This window comes from Tursiops truncatus, chromosome 2 (genome assembly GCF_011762595.2).
Source record: "Tursiops truncatus isolate mTurTru1 chromosome 2, mTurTru1.mat.Y, whole genome shotgun sequence".
Lineage (NCBI taxonomy): Eukaryota > Metazoa > Chordata > Mammalia > Artiodactyla > Delphinidae > Tursiops > Tursiops truncatus.
In genome coordinates, this window is record NC_047035.1 from 147,293,880 (window position 1) to 147,315,820 (window position 21,941).

The following is a 21,941-nucleotide window of genomic DNA, read 5'->3' on the forward strand; positions in this document are numbered from 1 at the left end:
GGGGGTGCGCAGGTCAGTCACCAGCTGGCAGACCAGCCATCACACGTAACACATGCTGGAGGCCCAACCACCGCTGCTGGCGTCACCCTGATTTAGGGTGAAGTCCATCACCGTTTCTGAGGCTCACTTAGGATCTGAACACGATGGCCCCACCTCCACCCCAGGTGACTTTATGGGGATGTCTCCTGAGACGTTGCCATTTAACACGAGAAACAAGAGCCCGACACAGGGATACTTATTTCTGTGGTAAACCTCAAATTTAACAAAATGTGCCCTCACGGACACTGGCTTGAGGGCCAACCCTGGAGGCCCACAACTGAGCTGCTGGGCATGGTGCCCCTGCTGCGACGACTCGGGCTACGATCCGAACATGGGTGGACGGAACCCGCATTTCATTCTCACGACACAGATGGGTTCAAACAAAATACTATTTTTTAAAAAGGTGCATTCTTGAAGAAAATTTTAATTAAAAAAAAATGAAAAGAAAACCCAAACAGTGCCTAAATCTTTATTTTTCATAACCTACATTTTTTCAAATTAGACAGTTTTACACTGAATGACACAAAGGAAACTTAAATTACCAATAGTTTACACATAAGCTTGATTCCAGTCTTAATGAAAAGAAATAGAACAGAAACAAAAGCCCTGGCGAGGCGTCCGCGTCACTGCCCTCCTGCGAGCTGGTGCCGTGGCCGCTCCTTCAGGCCGATTGTCCGCCGCTCCCCGCGGACGCAGATGCAGACACGGGTTGTACCTGCCCCCGAGGCCCGCGAGGCCCCAGACTGGCCTCCACACGGCACCGTGGTGGCCCTGACCACGTGGCAACTTGACAGGTTTCTTGCCACCACTAGTGACAACCAGTGATGCAGTTACAAGAGGGCCTGATCAGAAACATGATGACACGGACTCTTAAAAATCAACGACTCTTCTTGAATTCATGTCTGGTGAAACGGGGCTGGGTTCTCATTCTTATCTCTCCAAATGACAAGTATCATCACACAATTGTCCAAGTTAAAATGCCATTTGTGATGCTGTGTCTCTGACTCTGTACCTTGAGGTACTGCCAGGGGAAAGGAAAGAGTTATATTTTACACGGACGAAGCCAGACACCAGCTGTGCATGGTGGGGCTGCCCGTGGGCTGGCGCCACAGCTTCCCACTGTGCACCCCCTGTGCTTTTCTGTGAGTGGAAAACCTCAGGAATATCAGAAAGGTGGAGGTTGGGGGACATTATATAGCTCTTTGGCATATCGCCCTTGCTTAATTAAAAAAAATGCTATAAAAATCACATCAGAGTGAAGTCTTAACTCGGCTGCGGGAGCATAGGCCTCATGTGCCCGGCCGGCCATGCCACCTGGCTGGGCCCGGCTGCTGTCACGGTCACCTTCATCCCAGCTGCACGCACAGCTCCACCCTGGTCACACAAAGGGCGGACAGCACAGCTGGCCCCCCACACCTGCCTCCAGGGAAAGGATCTGCCACTATTAAAAACCAGTGTCTGGGCTGCACAGGGTTTGGGATTCGGGGATGGTGCTGACAGCATCGCTCCCTCCTCCAGCAGAGACCGCCATGTCATGGGATCCCGGGGGCTCAGAGCTGGCCTTTCCAGCTCTTTCTACAGTACTCATTAGTTTGGGTGTAAGAGGTCAATTATTTCTGATTTTTTCAGTCAGCAATTTCAAAACTACAAAGAAATTAATTCCCCTGTTCCTTTTAACAGGCATTTGCAAACAGGAGCGCTGTGTGGGTGTCTAGGTGTTTGAATAAAGACGCTGCTCTGAAGGAGATGGGCTTGTTTTCCTCTGGCAGGCAGATCATGCCTATTAGCTATTTGTAATTTTAAGTAGATTATTTTTTACTTTCACTTGAAGACCCTGCCAGTTTCCACTTTCTAGATTATACCTCAAAAACCCTTTCAACATTAGGTGTGATTAGTACATACTTACATATGTTTAAGAAGAGCATGAAAATATTCGAACATTTTAGTAAAACTTTCCATCTCCCTTTCACAGCAGCAAAGAGGCAGAATCAGTTCAGCACACCAGTATAAGAGAAAAAGAAAAAACCTCAACAAATTAAAATAATATTCAAACCACAACACTGAGTTTATCTACATCCAGGTCAATAGCAACATTTATAATATATCAATTTTTATCAGCTTTTTCTCTTTAGGGTACCTTTTTAATATGTTCTGATTATTTACAACTGTACAAGCAAAGCACACACGCCCAAGTGCACATATTTAATACAGTATCGACTATTTGCATTTACAGGATTTTTCAACAGTCTGAAAAAAGATCAACTGTGTAAGATCTTCCAGGTAAATTACAAACATGACTGCTCGCTCTTCCTACAGTGCTTACCCAGTAACACCGTGACAGCAGACCCCACTCACGCCAACACAGGCCGGTCTCAGGAACTCTAAGCTGTCATATACAAAAGTTAAGGCAAAGTCATTTTCAAGTTTAAATAAAATTCAAGTCTTTAAATATTGGATGGAAATAATCTCTTTTTTAAAAAGAAAAAACCTTAGTCTTGTTAAATAACATTTTGTGGAATAAACTGTATGGTTACATTTAGCAGGAAATATTCTTATTTTAATGTCTGCTGCTTAGAATACTTAAAGAAAAAATTTAGGCATTTTAAAACAAAATAATTTATGTTTATTATCAACTGCTAGCTTTAGTGCATGCGTGTTCTTGGAGAGCAGCACTTAGAGAAGGGATCACAGACCCTGTCTTGGAGGTAAAGAGAGAGGAACTTGGATCCTCCAACACCAGAGGGCACCACAAACACCTTCTCCCACGATCTGTGTGCCGTGTGCAGAGGTTCGGAAAGGCACCCCAGGAGGGGTAAGGTGGGGCAGACTGGGGCAGACGAGGGAGCCGGGCTCCATGTCCTCCCCACCTGCTCTCGGGAGCAAAACATCAGGGTACAATTTCGTGGTAACATGACAGTGGGCAACAAAGTTTATGTTCCATTTAAGTTCTATTCACAATGTGCTTTGAGTTTATCTTACATAACAGCCACTTGAGACTGGAGTGAGGAGCTGGTTACTTGCTGGCAGGACATCAGGACTCTCGGTGCTCTGCAGGGTTACTCTGCCCAGTGGACCAAAAATGGGCTCTACTTAAAAAATGCTAGAACCACTTGTTAGGCTTCTGAATGAAAGGACAACTCCCAGGCCAGCGTGTGGCGCCATTGGACCCCGTCCCTTCCCCAGGATACACTCACAGCATCGCCTCATGCCCTCAATTCCACGGTCCTCAGCCTCACCCGGCAGTCTGGACATCTCAGAGATACACACTTGCTAACCAGTTATTTTAAAAAATGAAGTAGCATAGTTCCGCTTAATTTAGAAAAACTCACTATATATATATATAGCTTGCATTCATAGCCACATGGAGGCTTAATAAAAAATATCAATTTGTTAGGATAAATGCATTTTCTATCCTGAAAAAAATCAGACTTATGCATCACCTCCAGTTAAGCACCAACCTAAAATAAGGTTTATATTAATTAAATCCTGAAAAATAGATTTTTTTCAAGAGGGGGGAAATCCGACTCATAGAAGAAAAATAACTTGCAGGCACCTTGTAGGCCTCATCTACACTGCAAGCTCCTAACCAGCGGCTCACTCACATCCCGAGCAGGACAGTGCTTAGTTGTGGCGACCTCAGCTCCTTGAAGCCCTCCCAGACCTCGGCGCTCACTGAGGGGACCTGGGTGGGGGGCTCTGTTCTCTGTGCAGACGCCGCCCCGAGGCTGGGGGAGAGGGCCGGCGGCCTGGCGGTCTCCTCTGGTCTTTGGGTGGTCCTGGGCTGGACTTGGGGGCAGAGGGCTCTCTCTCGGCGAGCTTCTTTTCTTCCTTCCCACAACCAACAGTGTTTGGCTTTTGTTCTTTCTGGGGCTGCAACGGGGAAGATGGTGGCTCTCTATTCGTCCTCTGACAAATCTCTGCGTAGCTGGGTTTTCGCAATTCCTGGGAAACAGACACAGCTCTGGGATTATATGACAACATGCGAAAATAAGGTTCACTTGAGGGAGACGTAAAAAAAGGTTTCAACTGTAACCACATTCAAAATTATTTTAAATAAAGAATTCCTACATTTTAACAACTGAGGTTCCCCTGCAGCACAACTTTCCCTCCAAGATACTCTAGAAATATATTGTAAAAATGGTTAAAACTAGAAAAGGCATGGAGATGAAAAGTGCCGACTGAACTCTTTCCAGCCTCTGGCCTGTAATCACTTCTGAGCCACATACGAGCCTGAAAGGCGGCAGACAGCAGACACCCTAGAAAAACACAGAAGCAGCATCTGCTCTCCCTGCCAGACAATCTGCCTCGGCACAGAGCAGGTCTCCTGGACCCAGGAAGAGGTCCGGCTGTCACTTATGGGTGACCTTCAACAGCTGTCTCTGCAAAGCATTTGTACACACTGCAAACTACAGAGGGCTGGAGGTGTGGTTGCAGGAAAGTCAGAGGTAACAACAACAAAAAAGTAGGGTTTTCAGGTAAGTGGAAGCATGAAGGCTAAATGACAGATGAGAACATTTAGAAGTCTGTCACCTCCATCAACCATTTGTAACTTAAAAATAATTTAAAAAAAATAATTTTAACCTATAAAAAAGTTTTCTTTAAAGATTCAACCTAGCAGACAATAAAGGGTTTAACTCCCAAATCTAAACGATAAAGGCCCACCCAAGATCAAACTAGGGACAACACAAATCAGAATTTAAAAAGCTGGACTGAGCACCCAGGGGAGGAGAGAGGAAGAGGAGCTGGCGGTAGGCCTGTGTGGACCCGGGCGGGGTGGGAGGTGGGCGTCCCTCTGATCCGCCCTTGGACCACCCTAAGTCCTAGGGGCATAGGAACTGGAAGCTGTGGCTCCTCAGGCGACAGCCTCACTCTACTGACCCTGAACAAGATGACCCACGGCTGCAGGGACAACGAACAGCCAGATCGGTTAGTTACAATCATTAGCAAATGCCCAGGGTACCCTGCACAGAAAGCGAGCTCAGTGTGCACATAGGCGGCCACCGCTCCAGGGAGCCCCTCCACATCCTTGCCCCCGACATACCGAGACGGCGCCGTCCACCTGCACCGATTTACTTGCAGTCGTGCTCAGGGTAGGAGGAGGTCTGTCCACACTCGGGGTTTCCTTCTGCTTCTCCACCACCTTGGGATCCCTGGAAAGACGCCACCAGGCAGACACGTGAACATCCGGGCCCCACGGGCAGCCCCACAGTGAGCACAGCACGGGGCACGGGCATCAGGTGCAGGTGGACTTACTCGGGCGGGTGGGCAGGGGAGGGGGCACGCTCACAGGCTGTGGACACGGCACAGGGCACTGAGGGCTCTCGGGGGGGCACCGCGGGGAGAGTGTTCGTGCTTGCGTCTGCGTTCAGGCTCTGAAACCATCAAAAACAGTTTATCACTGCACAGAAGCACGTCCGTCAGATCTTTCTCAATGATCTTAAACACACAACAATGGTACCGGCTTCGCCGTCCTCCCGGGAGCACGGGTGGGCCAGCCCGGAGTACAACTGGACACACTGTGGCCAGGAAGCAGCCCCCGGTCTCCCCTTCCTCTTGGCAGACGTCTCACCGATCTGAGGCCTCCCTCTGTGCATGAGCACGATTGCCTGCAAGCCTGCTTTCCCACCTGAACAGGTACTGAAACCTCCACCCATCTGACACCCCAGTGCCCAGCACCGCCTGGCACGTGATCTGTGAATGTAGAGTCCCCAGCACAATCCAGTACGGCTCACCCGTTTTTACAGGGAAAACCAACAAGGTTACAGCTCCATCCCAATAAACCTGAGTGCCTTGAGGGGTGCAGGTGCTGACATCAGTTCCCACCTGAAAGCAGTGTGTTAACTCTCCTGATTTAACAGGGAACGAAACTGAGGCTTAGTCTGTTTAAGGCAAACACCTGGAGAATGCCAGCCCCATGAGCAGTAACCACTCACACATGTAGCCTTCTGTTAATTAACAAAAAAAAAGGCAGCAGAGCAAATAAAGAACTGGAAGGGAGACTAACTGCAAACAAGTGTTTTCTCAAAATCTCACTTTTCAAAGCAGATAAAAAGTTCAGAAGTGAGAGGTTCTGGAGGGAGTGAGATGGAGGGAATAGCACTGCCCCCCACCATGGGGCGAGGGTGGTGGTGATGGAGACATGGGGCCCCTGAGAACCACCACCTCTCACGATTTTGTGCTCAAGGCTGGTGGAAACACAGGCATGGAAAACGCCTCCTTCTTGTAAAAGCTCCCTCACGTCCAGAGCACGCCCGAGACCGCCCCCCTCCCGTCGGAGGCCTCCCAGGGCCCCGCAGAGCCCCCGAGCACTTCACCAAGAAGCAGGGACACAGTCTCTTCCACCTAGAATTGGGCTCAGGCTTCTTAAAAGTAGCAATTCTCAGGCTTCCCTGGTGGCGCAGTGGTTGAGAGTCCGGCTGCCGATGCAGGGGACACGGGTTCGTGCCCCAGTCCGGGAAGCTCCCACATGCCGCGGAGCGCCTGGGCCCGTGTGAGCCACGGCCGCTGAGCCTGCGCGTCCGGAGCCTGTGCTCCTCAACGGGAGAGGCCACAACGGTGAGAGGCCCGCATACCGCAAAAAAAAAAAAAAAAAAAAAAGAGGAGCAATTCTCTCTTCAAAATAAATTTTACACAAACTCACAATGTAAAAACAGTAAAAATTAAAAAAAAAACCAACAACAAAATACTGTTTTTGAAATGGGGTGGAGGCCTGCTTGTTCTCTTCCCCTGCCCATCCCCAAGGGGAGTAAGGTCAGGGTGAAGCCAGGACTCAGGGTCTCTAACATCATTCCATGGGGCACTGATAACTCAGAATTTAAGACTGACAATAACGCACAAGACATGTCACATTTAATAAGTGCTTCTCTCTCCAAAATACAGGGTCTTGGAATCCTCTCAACCTTGAAGGCTAAAAATGGGAGCAGTAACCACACACTAGTATGAAGACAACTAAAGACCTGGCTTTATAAATCCCACCATGACCCCGCCTGGTACTGAGAGGTGACCCCACCCCTGTGGGGGCTCTGCAGGTGTAGACAGTCTGGACACGGTCTGCAGGGCAGTGCCTTCCCCAACCCAGAGGCCAGGGGTTCTGACTCCTTAGGTCTTCGGGCAGTACAGGGTGCTGGTGGGTGGGTTCCCACTGGAGAAAGACATGGTGGGTGGCTGTGGTGGAGCGCCAGGCTGAGAACTCAGCAGGCGCTGGATGAGGCATTCTGGCCACCTCTGCCCTGATCTGCTTGTCGACTGCAGCAGGGCCACGGGGAGCCCCCGGGCTCTTGCAGCACTTGCTGATTCCCGGGATGTAATCGCTGCAGAGGCATGAATACCACAGAGCTCGCCGACAGCCACCCGTATTACAGTAAAGTTGCCCTGGGCTTCTGGTTATTCATGTAGATTATTAAAAACGTGTTACTTCTGGTATAATTCAGATTTTTCTTTTTTATTCTGCTGACTTGTAAAATAAAAGCAAATCGTGAATAGCAAGAATAAAAATGCAACCTGAGTTTCTGGGTGAGTGAGTGTCTGTACAGTACACCAGTGCAGGGCTCCACCTCTGACCCTACCGCTCAAAACCTATGTGGCCTCTGCAATCACTTATCCTCATAAACCTCTTCCGCATGTGAAAAAAGCACACATGTAAAGAGCGGGACGCCAGCGGTGAGTGAGCATCAGGCTTGCGATAGCTTACCCTTTCTTTGGACGATCCTGTGAGCAAGCCAGACAGCCTGTTCTCAAACAAGTCCTCCGTCTTCAAATGCCCCGCCGCCCCAGGCAGTGGGGGGAAGCTGGAGAGGCCTAATTCAAAGCTCGGGGAGGGCGGCCTGGGCGGTGTTGGAGACTGAGTCTGACTCCTCTGAAAGAGAAGAACACCGTGGAGTCGCCCTGGGGCGGCTGGGTAGGAGGGGCTCAGAAATACCGCAGGTGAGCGATGCAAACACTCGCTCCCTAGTCTTCGAAGGTCCACACCTGTCTGGAGAAACGGATGGCCAATCCAACCCCGCCGACTTGGTCACCTATCAAAGGTCATCTGTCAGGCAACTTCGACCATGAGAGCAGAGCTGAAAAGACGAAACCTCAGGGCTGCTCCCGGCCACGGTCAAACACGCCAGTAAGAGCTGTGTGTGTACGACACCCAGACCCCCGGCAGCCGACAGAGACCAGTGGGGCACAGCAAAGTGACAGATGCACAAGAGCCTAAGTCTCGACATTAAACTTATTCACCTCCAGACAAGTTTTGTGTTATCGCAGCAGAGTCTGTGATCTAAGTCATAAAAGAGAAAGTAAAAGAAAACAAAAGCCACTCTCTCAACTCTGTACAACTTATGTAAAAAATTTCACAAAGATTTCCATTAAAAAAAGTTTAACAAAAAAGGGAGGGAGCTTCAGTTATCTGAAAATTAACTTACTGAAACTCCTTATATTTTTAAAAGGGAGGGGGCTTCAGTTACCTGAAAATTAACTTACTAAAACACCTTATATTTTTAGATCAGTATGTAAAAGCACGGTATTTAATATGAGACTGTTATCACATTCCCTGACTTCAAGAAAGTAAGTGAATTCAGCAAAATAATACCCAAGTAAAACTTATAAGCCAAAGAGAAAGGCAGGAGTCTCAGAAGAAAGGCAGTGATATACTTTTATTGAAACACTCTTAGTCAACCTGCTAGGTAGGAGTCATTCTGTAACATCCAGTTCCTTGGCTGAAACAGACAAGGAACAGAACGGGGAAATGAATTTGTATTAGGTAGAACACAGGCATTTTTAGTTGAATGGTGGGCTACTTGGACTGGAAGCAATGCTCTCGTGGGGCTCACTTAACTTGAAAGGCCAAGATTTCCCAGAAACTTATACCAACTGGAAGATTATCCCTACACAAGTAAAATCTACAGAAGATCTGTTACAGCTCAAGTGAGAGCAGGTTAAGGATGAAATCGGATCCACGCTGAGCACAGCCCACCTCTCCTTTGGGCCTCCTGCTGCATGTCTCCTCCTTGGCGTAGGTGTCTGAGGGCTGCCTACCTTGCTCGCGTGTGTGCCCTCTGAACCAGGCTGCACGGGTAACCGTGTGGCTACAGCGTGCCCTGTAGTTCAGCATGCTCTAGGTTATGCTCATCTCAAAGCAATTTTTAGAGGCTTTATTTTAAACATCTGCATGTTTCTGAGGTGAACCCAGCTTTTCAGAAGATGAGCGTTTCTAGGAAGAAAGACCTGAGAAAAAATTGACTAAGTATCAACTTTCAGGAAGAAAAGAGGCAATGTTTAACGTTTTTAGGGTCTGAATGGCTTAAGGCAAGGCATGAATGTCAACCCCTGGTCCCGAGGGCGTGGCCAGGCCACCTGCTCACACATCTGCAACCTGCCCCCAAGCTTCTCAGGTGTTCAGAACACCCAGTGCAGCAATGGGCTCACTGTCGAGTACACACACCTGAGCCACATGTGTGGGCATCTGAGTGGTTCCAGGTATGAACACGCAGATCAGGAACACAAAACAGAATGAAATGGAAATGGCAATAGAAAAACATTTCACCTTTGCAGGTAATGCAGTGACCAGGGGCAATGATTCCTGCAGGGTAACTAGTACCTGAAGAGATAGTCAGATGCCTGTCTTGTTAGTCCAAATGTAACAGGAATTCATGCATTCCAACTGGAACCAACCGATATAAACTGCCTTACCACAGGGTCACCAAAAACTAGACTGAACTGACCAACATGGTAAAATTAGGGTGTTCATTTACTACCAATTTGCACTTTCTAAGTTCTAGGCAAAAACAGTAATGAGAATGTACACACTCAATGGCTTGGGGTCCAGACCAAGAACTGTCTCAAGGCCTTTTCCAGGCCCTGAATGTGGAGCTCTACGAGAGCCCACGTCTACATGCACACCGCCCACGCTCTCCCCTGCAGAGCACCACCCAGAGGGGGAGCTGGTCAATCACCCTAAGCAGACACAACCACGTCTCCTGTACTTACCACTCACATAAACCCATCACTTATTTTGGGTTTGTCCTGACCCTAAGTTACATGCAGCAAAAATCAACAATGCTTTCTACACAGTGGATACAGAGTAAAATATTTTGAATGAAAAATACTGATGAGCTAATTCCTACGTGAGAGAAGTTTATTCTGCTTGCCCAAACTCGTGATTCTGGTGATTTCAAAGTACACTACCTGGTCACCCACACAGAAAGCACTCATCTGGACAAGTGTAAACAGACCACATATGTGCATGATGCACTCCTGGGTGCACCTATGTGCCGCATAGGACACGCAGGTGCCAGCAGTTCCTCAGGAAACCAGCCACCACCACCTCCTCTTTAGAGCATCAAAAAAAGGTCTATTATCACCTAGCGGACACCACATTACGAGAAAATCTCTTTTGAAAAGCTCTTTCTCACATCTTAATTAAATCTCAGGTTTGTTTAGTGTAAGCTAGGTTTAAGCATCTTGTGAAAGTGGCACAGGCCTGATGTACTCACTGTGAACTTCTCCTCCCGTTTCTTCCGGTAACCAAAGGAATTTTTCCTAGAGGAGAGGAAAGCAGAAGACTGTTAACTTTTCCCATTTGAAACAATTTCACTGAGCACAGTATGTGCAGACACATTCAGTCTTCATGACTTTGTAATCTTTTATAGATGACTTTTGATTTTAAAATCCCAACCTTAAGAAGTGTAAGCAAAACAAAAAAAAATTTATAGTAAAGAAGTAAAATTGAGGTCTAGATAGGTAAATAAAAGAAAATATTTATTGAAGGAATTTTCCCATTTAGAATTTTTGTTATGATATGAACATCTGAATATCCATTCAGTTGGAGTGGCAAGATATGTAAAGTGTGACACTGAGCTATAAAGGTGAATTGTTAAAAAATGGTAATGACAATCTATCGAATTTATCATCAAAAGGAAAAGCTCCCAAGTAGCCTAGTCCACTCCTGCACCCCTGGCCCTCACTCCAGTGAACCACATGGGGTTTCTGAGCTCCAAGCACTTCCTCTCCCCATCTGCCAGCCTTCCACTCCACAGTTCCTGAGGCACATTTCCAACATCCAGAGTCTGACCCACCAGCATTGGCGCCGTTCCCTGCACAGCAGCTTAAACCACAGCAACAACCCCACCTACTGAGTGGATGTCACGGCAGGCCCAAAGGCACCAAGACACTTCACTGCCCGGACGGGCTTCCGTGGCCTAACAGTTCACACATTAATTCCCATTTATAATTTCATTTTTATTTATTTACCCTTTGTCATTTCAGCTGAACGCAAAGACTCCCTAAGGGCCCGTATTATGTAAGTTGAAAAGGAATTTAGAAATAATCTTGACCAATTCCACCCCTGATGGGCCCAGCAAGGCCTGACTGCGAAGACGGAGCTGCCTGGGGTCCCTCCCGCTCCCACAGCACCGGGAGCACACACCCCCCGCCAGAAGGAGCTCCTGGAGGCAGACCACGTCCTCCGTACATAATACTCAGAAAAGTAGTCTTTACTTACAGGTTTCAAAGTGGGTTTACAACAGGAAAAGCTTATGGAGGCTGAGCCCACGCTAGATACGCTAGATGTGTGCTGGAGCGCACGTCCTTCCTGACATGCCGCGGGGGGGGGGGGAGGGGGGCGGGGGCGGGCTGTCCGTTCAGCTCTCCACACATAATGACTGTGACCCAAGGCAGCCTGGCCCACCCTCAGTTCCCACTGAACAGTGTCCTGTTACCACAAAGATGGAACTGGTCAAGTCTCTGCTCTAAAAGTAACACCCCTGAGTAATTATATAAAACCTTGGATGGTTACAGCCTTCCATTTGATTTTCTGTGATGGACTTGAAAATAATGATTATAAAACACATCTGAATTAATGGAATCTGACACTACGAATAGTTTCTAAGTACACAGTACCTGTCCAAATGAAATTGTGAACACTCACCTCCCTCTACCTAAGCCCGGAGAGGACTCGAGGCTGCTCTGTTCCACCCGCCCGGGCCCCGCGTCTCTCTTGGCGTAGACTGGAGGGTTCTGTAGCCGAGCTCGAGGCTGACCCGTCTGCCTCGTTTGTGGGCTCCGCACACCGTTCATCAACCGGTCCGCAGTGAAGTTAAATATCGAAGGACTTTCTAACAGCCCGGGCCCTCTCTCTGCACTGGGAATGGCATGGCGCAGATGGGATTTACTAGGATTCCTGTAAATAAAATGTTTGTATACGCTCAGTTCTAAAATGATCATGGCATTATGAAAAAAGCGTGCTAATGCAGAAATGGCTAAGCTAAAATGTGCTTTCTTTTTAGGAAAAATATTAAAAATGTTACTTACTTAGTTCATAATATGTCTGATAATGCAAATCTAAATGCAGTATGGACGTTCTGCTGGGCTGTAGCCCAGGTCTAAATTAAAAGCAGGCGCATGCAGATGCAAGCTGTCCCAGAAGCCTTTGTCTCACGAGTCTACCCTCTACGTAGGCGTTGCAACACGCATTTCAGGGTTTAATGCTCACAGAATGGAATTCCACGCCTTGAGTCGTTTTACTCCTGGTGGACATTACTGGTGGTCAAATCTACCATTAGCCAGCACAGAACAGCCTCTTCACTTAGTGTGACTCACCCAAATGGTGAGAATGACGGAGGTTTAACACATTTGCTTTTGCTTTGTTTTGAAAATATACAATGTGGCAGTGACCTCTTGTTACAAACCCTGGGGAAATAGCAGCCCTTCAACCCCTCACGGGACTTGCCTGCTCCTTGGAGGGTATTGTCTGAGTGAAGTCAGAGGAGATGCTGCAGGTTTGAAGGTTGGAGACGTGAACCCATTTATAAATCCAGTATTTGGAAATGGCGTTACCTAGATTCATTAAAAACAAACAGACTTCAGGCTGGTTAACACTGGTCGCTGACGTTCCATGTCATACTTGGAGTGCTCGCCGTGGAGAAGAGCACTGGGTAGGACTACTGCTAATGGCCAAGACTTCTTGATCCAGGCTGGGGCCAAGACCTCACAACAGCCCCACGAGGAAGCCGCCTCACACGTGTGGAGGGAAGCGTCTGCCCCACCCCGCCTCGCCCGGTGCTGAGCACAGGCTGAGCACGTGATCCCACACTCTCAGCCCGGTGCCCGGACTGACACCCACGATGTGCTGACATCAAGTCAACAACTCTTCATTCCTGATGACTTTAATAAAATCCATCAAAGCTCTCAATCTTGGGGGCATTTAGGGATCTATTTCACAATCACTGCCTTTGAGAATGCCCTTTTAGCCTCACCTGCATGCAAGTCTTGCTGAGTATCACGATATTTTCAGGTCATTAACGATTATGTCCCAAGTCACAATTTATGGCGATATACTTCATAAACATATACTGACATATATGTCAGAAGAAAATTAAACGGGGTCACAGTGCCCTTAAAAGATACAATCCTAAACATAATCTTAAAACATTAAAAAAATTAAGTACAGAATTTTAAATATCAGCCAACTACTAAAAAATCTAGTCACAACAAAAATAAGATAGAACTTAGTGTTGAAATAGTTTTTAAAAATCATGAAAAGAGCGATCACTCCTGTTTTCTGGATTCTGAACATGTGGTTTCACACAATTTCTGTATAAACAACATTCCCTGATGGATTGAAAGGCATTTAACTCCTTGGTGCCATCCAGTTCCGACCTCACGTTTTCACTAAATTGAGAGATACAAATAGGCCACTCCTTGTTTGGGGAAAAGGAAAAGACAAAAAGCCGGCAATTCCTCTTAACTAGAGCTAACGAAAAGCTGTAATAGGATGATTAAAAACAGCTTAAGACCAAAACAAATCATTCCAAATTTTGAAAAAGAAAATGAAAGCAATAAAAGGGAAATGCTGAGGGAGAAAGATGCAGTTAAAACTGTGTTAGGGGACTTCCCTGGTGGTGCAGTCGTTAAGAATCCACCTGCCAATGCAGGGGACAAAGGTTTGAGCCCTGGTCCAGGAAAATCTCACATGCCACAGAGCAACTAAGCCTGCGTACCACAACTACTGAGTCTGTGCTCCAGAGCCCACAAGCCACAACCACTGAGCCTGCGTGGCACAATTACTGAAGCTTGCACGCCTAGAGCCTGTGCTCCGCAACAAGAGAAGCCACCACAATGAGAAGCCTGAGCACTGCAACGAAGAGTAGCTCCCACTCGCTGCAACTAGAGAAAGCCCGAGCACAGCAACGAAGACCCAATGCAGCCAAAAATTGATAAATAAATACGTAAATAAATAAATTTATTTTTAAAAAAACCGTGTTAGGGACTTCCCTGGTGGCACAGTGCTTAAGAATCTGCCTGCCAATGCAGGGGACACGGGTTTGATCCCTGGTCCGGGAAGATCCCACATGCCGCGGAGTAGCTAAGCCCGTGAGCCGCAACTACTGAAGCCCATGCACCTAGAGCCTGTGCTCAGTAACAAGAGAAGCCACCAGAATGAGAAGCCTGCACACAGCAATGAAGAGTAGCCCCTGCTCGCCACAACTAGGGAAAGCCCGCGTGCAGCAATGAAGACCCAACGCAGCCAAAAATAAATTAAAAAGCAACAAGAAAAAACCTCCAAAAAACTGTGTTAAGATCTCCAAAGCTCTTCTGAGGAACTACCATATATTCAGAAATATATCTATCACACCAGAACCAGAGTTTGAAGATTGTAAATCATGATAAGAACAATTGAGACGAATCATTTCATACCTGTAATTTTACATATAAAACCCTGGTATTTAAGTAATTTTTCTCAAGAGTTTAAAAATAAATTGGTTGCTAACGCAGTAATTTAACACAACTTGCTGAGAATTAACAGGCCTCATCTTGTCACTTCTGCTCAAAATGACGCAGTCTGTTTTACAACGGGCCTCACGTGGCCCAGCCAGATCAAAGGAACCAGCTGCACGGCCAGACTACCACCCAGGAAGCGAGGGCCCCCACTTGGGACAGGGACAAATACGATTAAGAGAGATTAGAAAAACAAGCACAGCAGTGAGACTCCTTTGGAGGAATCATTCAACCAAGAATTGACGGATGCTATTCCCCTTGAAGATTTCCTTGCTCACGATACATTAACTGCATGGCTCTCGGTACACTTCCACGGAACGCGATGAGGATTTCAAAACAGCAGTGTGTTTTCTTACCATAAGGATTCACTCAACAGAGACGGAGCGCTACCTTGTGTGCTCACTGCTCTCGTCCCACGCTGGCCCTGGGCTCCTGAGGGCTGTCCCTCATCCCCATCCATCCTCCCGGCCCTCATGCCTCAGGACACACTCAAGGCCTGGACAGTCTGGCCCTGACAGACCTTACCAACCTCCCCTCCCAGTCACTGCTTCAGCCTCTGCTTTAGCTCAGAAATACTCAGAGATTCACACAACTGTCGCCTGTCCGACATGTGCCTTTCCTGGACACGCATCTTGACATTCTGTGCAAAACAGGCACCAGGTACCCAGGTGCACCAATGCTCCCTCCCCCACGCCTGCCCTCTCACCATCAGTGGTCCCGACTATCCCCAGACTTGGCCACAGCCATACCTTCAGGGTTACTCAGTTCCTGCTCTTTGACCACAACTCTCCCCATGGCCCACCCTCCGCAGAGCAGCCCTGATTCTCACATCCCGCTCCATCAGACTCCTGCAATCGCCAGACATGGCCCGCCAATCACGCTAACATCTAGAGCAGCACAGCTGGAGAAAAGTGATGGATCCATTACACATCTATCAAGTCTAACCACAGGCCTTAAACAGGCCAAAATCTGTAAAAATTAATCACTCCAGCCAGCTGTAGGGCTGGTGTGAGAAATAAAGCTTATAAGACAGTACAGGCAGACCTCAGAGATACCATGGGTTCAGTTCCAGCAATAAAGCAAATGTCACAATAAAGCAAGTCACACAAATTTTTTGGTTTCCCAGTGAGCATGAAAATTATGTTTACACTATCCTATTGTCTAAGTGTACAAAAGTATTATACCTTACAAAAACAATGTACACACCTTAATGAAAAAATACTTTATTGCTAAAAACTGCTAATCATCCTCTGAGCCTTCAGTGAGTCTAAGATCACTGATGACAGATTACCATGACAAATATAATTATAATGAAAAAGTTTGAAATACTGTGAGAATTACCAAATGTGACACAGAGGCACAAAGTGAGCACTGTTGGAAAAATGGCACCAAAAGACTTGCTCAATGCAGGGTTGCCAAAACCTGCAATTTGTAAAAAAAAGAAAACCAAAAAAACGGAGTACCTGCAAAGCGCAATAAAACGAGGCCTATCTATATGTCTTCCACTTGTCCTGGATTGTTAGAAGCCTATTAAACACCCTTTTCTCCTTCAAACCATGTCCCGTTGGGTTCCCCTCTGTGCTCAGAAGGACCCCGGCTAGCCTACAACTCGTAATCACATTTTGTGTTTTTCTAGGGATTACACAGCTTAGGAAAGGAAATGCTAGACAGGAGGGGAGGCAAACCAGGCAAAGGATCGGGATCTCATTATTGGAAAGGTTTTTAAAAATTTACACAGTTCCATATTTATCTCTCAATTAAACTGAAAATCCACCAGAGAACTTGAAGGCCTGTTTTACTATGGCAAACGGCATCCGTACTGGTTTCCCCGGTTAGAGGAAGATCTTATTCTCTAAAGCACCCAGTGTCTGCCACAGGGCTGTCTGCCATAGAAGCTCCAGTGAAGCCAGGACTCACCAAGGGCGGATCAAGATAGCTATGTGTCGCTGACCATGTCTGGGGGGCGATCAGGCTGTAGAGAGGAAACTGCTGCTGGGGGCTGTAGACTGGAGGTAAGTAAAACGATGCGGTGTAGCGCTGCTGTGTGTAGAGGCTCATGTCCAGAGGTCTAAAGCCATTCTTTGGCAAAAATGTGTTTATAGCTATTGCCTTCGCTTTTATCCGTGCCTGTTTGAAAACATGTAAGTTTCTCTTAGAACACTTAAGGACACTGGTTTGCAGATAAAGTATAACCAATGATCTTGCTTACCTTAATTGGTTTTCCTTGAAAAGTTTTGACTTCTTCTCGCAGATATTTGTAAGCCTGAAGACAAAATCATTCATAACACCATTGTGTTAATTTTATAAATAAGATGAACCTATAATTAATTCAGCACCTCAAATAAGCAATTATATAGTTAAAATATGGTGGATAGGACCTAGCACAGTGATTCTTAACCTTTTTGGGTCACAGATTCCTTAAAAGATCCTGATAAGAGCTATGGAGCCCCTATCCAAAATTCTCATTAATGTAATACTGTAAATTGACTATACGTCAATAAAAAAGAAAAAAAGGAAAAAAGTTCTTATGAACAGTATTTGTATACAATTTTGTAAGTGTTAATAGAAACCATAAAAGCATCTCACAGATCATAGGCTAAGAATCCTTACCTGGGAAAACAATGGATACCAAGGTCCTAGTAATAACCCCAATATGAACTTGGAATTACAGTTTAGGAAATGAAAGGATTACGATCGCAATATTCAAAAGTCATTATTTGTGAAGCTCCTGATTCTGCTCCAAATTCTCCTACATAACTCCGAAGGCTCTGACCCATGTGACTCAGCCTCAGGCCATATTCCCCACGCAGGTAAGGGGGGCTTGCACCTGCCCCACAGACCTGCCTTTTCTCACCTCCCATCACCTTGCTCCTCCTAGTCCTTCTTTCCCTTCCATCCAGTTAAGACCCATCTTTCAGATTCTTGTTTCTCTCTTCTGAACCCACAGCAGCCTCAAATGTGTTAACGCCTCACACTCTATTGCCATTCCTTTACGCAGGCTAGAGTTTCCCCTGAATATGATGCTTCCTTCAAGGGCAGGGAGCCGTCTGAGCTCCATGCCTCTCACAGAGCTTCTCAATGCCTTTTCAAGCACCTTGTAATACAAGGCTGCCCAGGGAAAGTTAGAATTAGGTTCAAACTTCCCAAACACTTTTCCAAATATTAAAACCTTTATCTGTACAGAGATAAGAAAAGAACTAGTTTTCCTAGGCTGCCTGTCTTACATGTCCTTAGAAAATAACGTCTATGCTTTTCACATCGCTACAAAACTGTCTACACATACACCTTTTTAGGTTTCTTCAACCTGATTTCCCTGCACCTTATGTTCACACTCAACACCACATGTGATCATAATCTCCGTGCCCACGTTTAGTCCCACTATGTACTGACTGCTAAGTACTGGTAAACTCTGTCCTTTGTGGCAGAACAGGGTGGGGGGTAAGGGGAGGAAGAGCTTACCTGTTGTGCATCTGCTTCTGTTTCAAATGTAATAAACCAATTATCATTATAGGCAAATTCACAGTTTATAAATCTCGGTAAGTTATCTCCTTTAAATAGTGCTTCTACTTCCTACAGGAAACAGAGAGGTTAGGAATTAATTCTCAACTACGCCACTGTTTGTCCTCACCAAAGAAACACGGTGCCCACTCTTAAGGACAGATGCCTAGAAGACAACCCCAGCACACCGAAGTCCAGGGCCCTCTCTCAAGGTGGCTGAGGAGTTCAGTGTGGCTTCCAGAATTAGGATCTCATTGTCACAGGAAATAAAATTCACAACCCTCCTGATCCCTAAGAGACCCGAAACTAAATTAATAGGAAAATATTTTATTTTACCAGTAGCCAATAACTACACAATTTGGAGCCAGAGAAAGGTAATTTAAGAAATCTAAAAATTAGCTGGCCTTTTGCTTCCAGCCAAGATGGACTACATTTACCCTCCCATATGAAATAATTACAAACAAAAGACAAAATATATGAAATAGCATTTTTCAGACAGTGGACCTCGGGCCATGCAGGACAGCAATCCCTGAGAGGGACAGGTACAGACAGGTCCTCGAGTGCCTGACTCACATATGGGGCTTCCAGGCCGTGGTGCCAGGAGGGTGGGCACAGGCCCAGCCCAAAGCTGCAGAAATAGCAACCTGAAGTGATGAGAGGTTTCCCCTAGAGCTCTCTGGGATCGAGGAGTATCTCCACCAGCCTGAGTGGAAAACAATCCTAACTCAGGACATCAGGTGGAGCTCTCAGGAAGCACTGCCCCAGGGGGAGGCCAGTCTGCTTCCACCAGTTCCAAGTCACTTAACTGAGCCTCGTAACAGAGCTCAAGAACATGTACAGAAAGGAGTACAAAAACACTCTGTACCCAATAAAATAAAATCCAAAATGCCTGGCTGGCATCCATTCAAAATTTGCAAGGCACACAAAGAAATAGAAAAATATGACTTATAATGAAAAAATCAACCAGTCAAATTAAACCCAGAAATGCACCAATACTGGCACGTCGGCTCAAATCAAGCACAGGCCACACTGGTGTTCATTGCATCCTTCTCATTGTGAAAATTTGTTTTGGAAAGTGATTTAACATAAAAATATGTTCTCTGTCTCAACTTGTTGGTTTACTATTCTTATTTTTAAATGAATAAATATTTAAACCTTTTCTCTTTCTAACTTCGAAATACTGAAGTTACCATAAACTCTCACTACTTTTTTCAGCGTGAAATGTGTAATGGAGTCCTGAGACCAAAAAGTTTGAGAACCACTCTTACAAATGAATCACACTGTAACTATCAGAGTGTGTAAAATCTTGGGAAAAAAGTGTTACTGTACGTACTTCTGCTTTAAAATACATCTTCCAAAAACCACAGAAACAAACAAAAAACCCACCCAAAAAAGTCCAAGTTTCCTTCAGAGGAGAAATGACTTACTTCTACAGGGGTGGATTCAGGTATTTCACGTAATATTACTATGCAACGATTCTGATTTGGCCTTACTTTTTCTCCCTTCTCATCCACTTGGACTAAAGGTAAAGCTGTAAAGAGAAGAGAAATGGATGATACACAAATATTAAAACAAAGCAACCATTTGCACTACATCGGGACCCAACGTAGATACTCTAGCGGGACGTGTTAGACTACATCGCCAGACGCGTTAAAGAAAGCCGTATACAACGGGAAAACTATCAAAAGTCTTGATAGCTTAACACAAGCTATCAAAAGGTTTTAGACCAATCTTGCACATTACAATTAGGGGCTCTGGGGAGCCCTGTGGGAGCTGTAACAGAGGTAACGCTATGACACAGGTTCTCCATAGCTCAAACAACTCCAAGTCGGTCACAATGCAGGGCTAGAGACTTTCTCTTTCTACAAGTCCCCAAAACAAGACACTTTCCTGTCTCCTTACGACTTAATTTTGAACTCACAGAAGTTGTCAAGCACCCTTCACTCAGCCTTCCCTAACAATGGATCTTACATGACCACAATCCACCATTGAAACAAGGGTCAACGCTGCCAGCACGGGGACAGGCCCAATTCAGGTTTCACCAGCTTTTGCCTTATCTCCTTTTGTTAGGTTTTGTTTTTTGGTGTCACTCTATGAAATTCTATCACATGCAGACTCAGGTCATAGCACACCAGGATCAAAATCAGGGCTCAGAGCTGTGTACCACCACGAAGACATATATTACCAACATCAGAAATGGAAACATCCCTTAGTACCAAAGCTAACTTTTGGGAAGTAGGATCCATGAGAGAAAAGAAAACTCAAGGCCCATGTGGTTTCTGGAGAATCCTACCAAATGTCAAGAAAAAAAATAACAATTCTGTAGTACAAACTCTTCTGAACTTAAGAAAGTACTTTCCAATTCAACCTATGAAGCCAGCAGTTCTTTGATACCCAAACTAAACAAAGGCATTACAAAACAAGAAAACTATAGACCAATATCTCCCATGAACAATAAAAATTCTTACCAAATTTTGCCAAATTGAATCTAACAATATATAAAGATGGGAATACAAAATGAATGACAAGTGGATTTTTCTCAGTAATGCAAGGTTGGTTTACCAAAAGAAATAAGCAATATAATTCACCATATTAATGGACTAAAAAACAAAAAAAAAACCCCGCACAACTATCTCATAGATGCAGAAGCATTTGACAAAATCCAACATTCATTTCTGATAAAAATTCTCAGATAACTAGGAATAGAAGGGAAACCTCCTTACCTACAAAAAAAACCAACGTCTAGCATCTTTCTTACTAGAAGATGGGCCAAGGCAAGGATGCTGACTCTCCCCACTTCTATTCAACACAGCACTGGAGGCTTAAGCCAGGGCAATAACACAAGAAATAGAAATTACATACACCCAGACTGGGTGTAAGAAGGTAACCTTTTCATTCACTTTCATTCAAGCTGAGCTCTATGTAGAAAATCTGATACAATTTCCATAAAAAACTAGGATTGTGAGTTTCAAAAGGTTTAAGTATACAAGATTAATATTCAAAAATAAATTTTATTCCTACATACTAGCACTGAACACCTAGAAATTGAAATAAAAATATTTATGCCCAAATATGAAACACTTAGTTATAAATCTGGTAAGATATGAAATACCTGCACTATGAAAACTGCAAAACATTGCCAAGAGAAAAATTTTTAAGATTTTTCTAAATGAATGGAGAGATAGCCTATGTTCATGAATTAGAAAACCCAATACTGTTAAAATGTCAATACTCCCCAAACTGATTTATAGATTTAATGTAATCCCAGTAAAAATACCAATAGGACCTTTTGAAAGAACAAAATGTCGATTCTAAAATTCACAAGGAAATGCCAAGCATTTGGAAGAGCCAAAACAAAGCTGGAGATTTTGCAACTACTCTAAGATGTACTATAAAAGCCAGTACCATCCAGACACTGCAGCAATGGCATCAAAACAGACAAAATAGATTGAGCACAGACATACGGCCCAGAGAGAAACCCACACATACAGGGATACATGATTCTCACGATGGCACAAAGGCAGTACAGTGGGGAAGTAGAGTGTTCTCAACAAATGGGCTGGAAGAGCAGCACATTCACATGCAAGGGGGTAGAGAGCTCATACCACATACAAAAATCAACTGACAACAGATCACAGACCTAA

At 45.5% G+C, this 21,941-nt stretch overlaps 1 protein-coding gene across 7 annotated transcripts in view; it reads right to left on the reverse strand.

Annotated features, from left to right (window-relative positions):
• Window positions 1-492: 492 nt before the first annotated feature.
• LARP4B (La ribonucleoprotein 4B) overlaps window positions 493-21,941 on the reverse strand; it is an 88,350-nt gene continuing 66,901 nt past the window's right edge. For 4 of the 7 annotated variants that reach the window (XM_019945780.3, XM_019945779.3, XM_073801493.1 and 1 more), the window contains 11 exons: window positions 19,725-19,828; window positions 18,259-18,369; window positions 17,009-17,062; window positions 16,717-16,926; window positions 12,752-12,858; window positions 11,951-12,202; window positions 10,518-10,563; window positions 7,730-7,894; window positions 5,293-5,411; window positions 5,081-5,189; window positions 493-3,981 (listed from right to left, as the gene is read on the reverse strand). In XM_019945780.3, the coding sequence (XP_019801339.1) occupies window positions 3,709-3,981; window positions 5,081-5,189; window positions 5,293-5,411; window positions 7,730-7,894; window positions 10,518-10,563; window positions 11,951-12,202; window positions 12,752-12,858; window positions 16,717-16,926; window positions 17,009-17,062; window positions 18,259-18,369; window positions 19,725-19,828 (1,550 nt within the window). In that variant the 3' untranslated portion in view covers window positions 493-3,708. The remainder of the gene's footprint in view (window positions 3,982-5,080; window positions 5,190-5,292; window positions 5,412-7,729; window positions 7,895-10,517; window positions 10,564-11,950; window positions 12,203-12,751; window positions 12,859-16,716; window positions 16,927-17,008; window positions 17,063-18,258; window positions 18,370-19,724; window positions 19,829-21,941) is intronic. The other 3 variants (XR_004525350.2, XR_004525348.2, XR_004525349.2) reach the window with 3 other exon arrangements.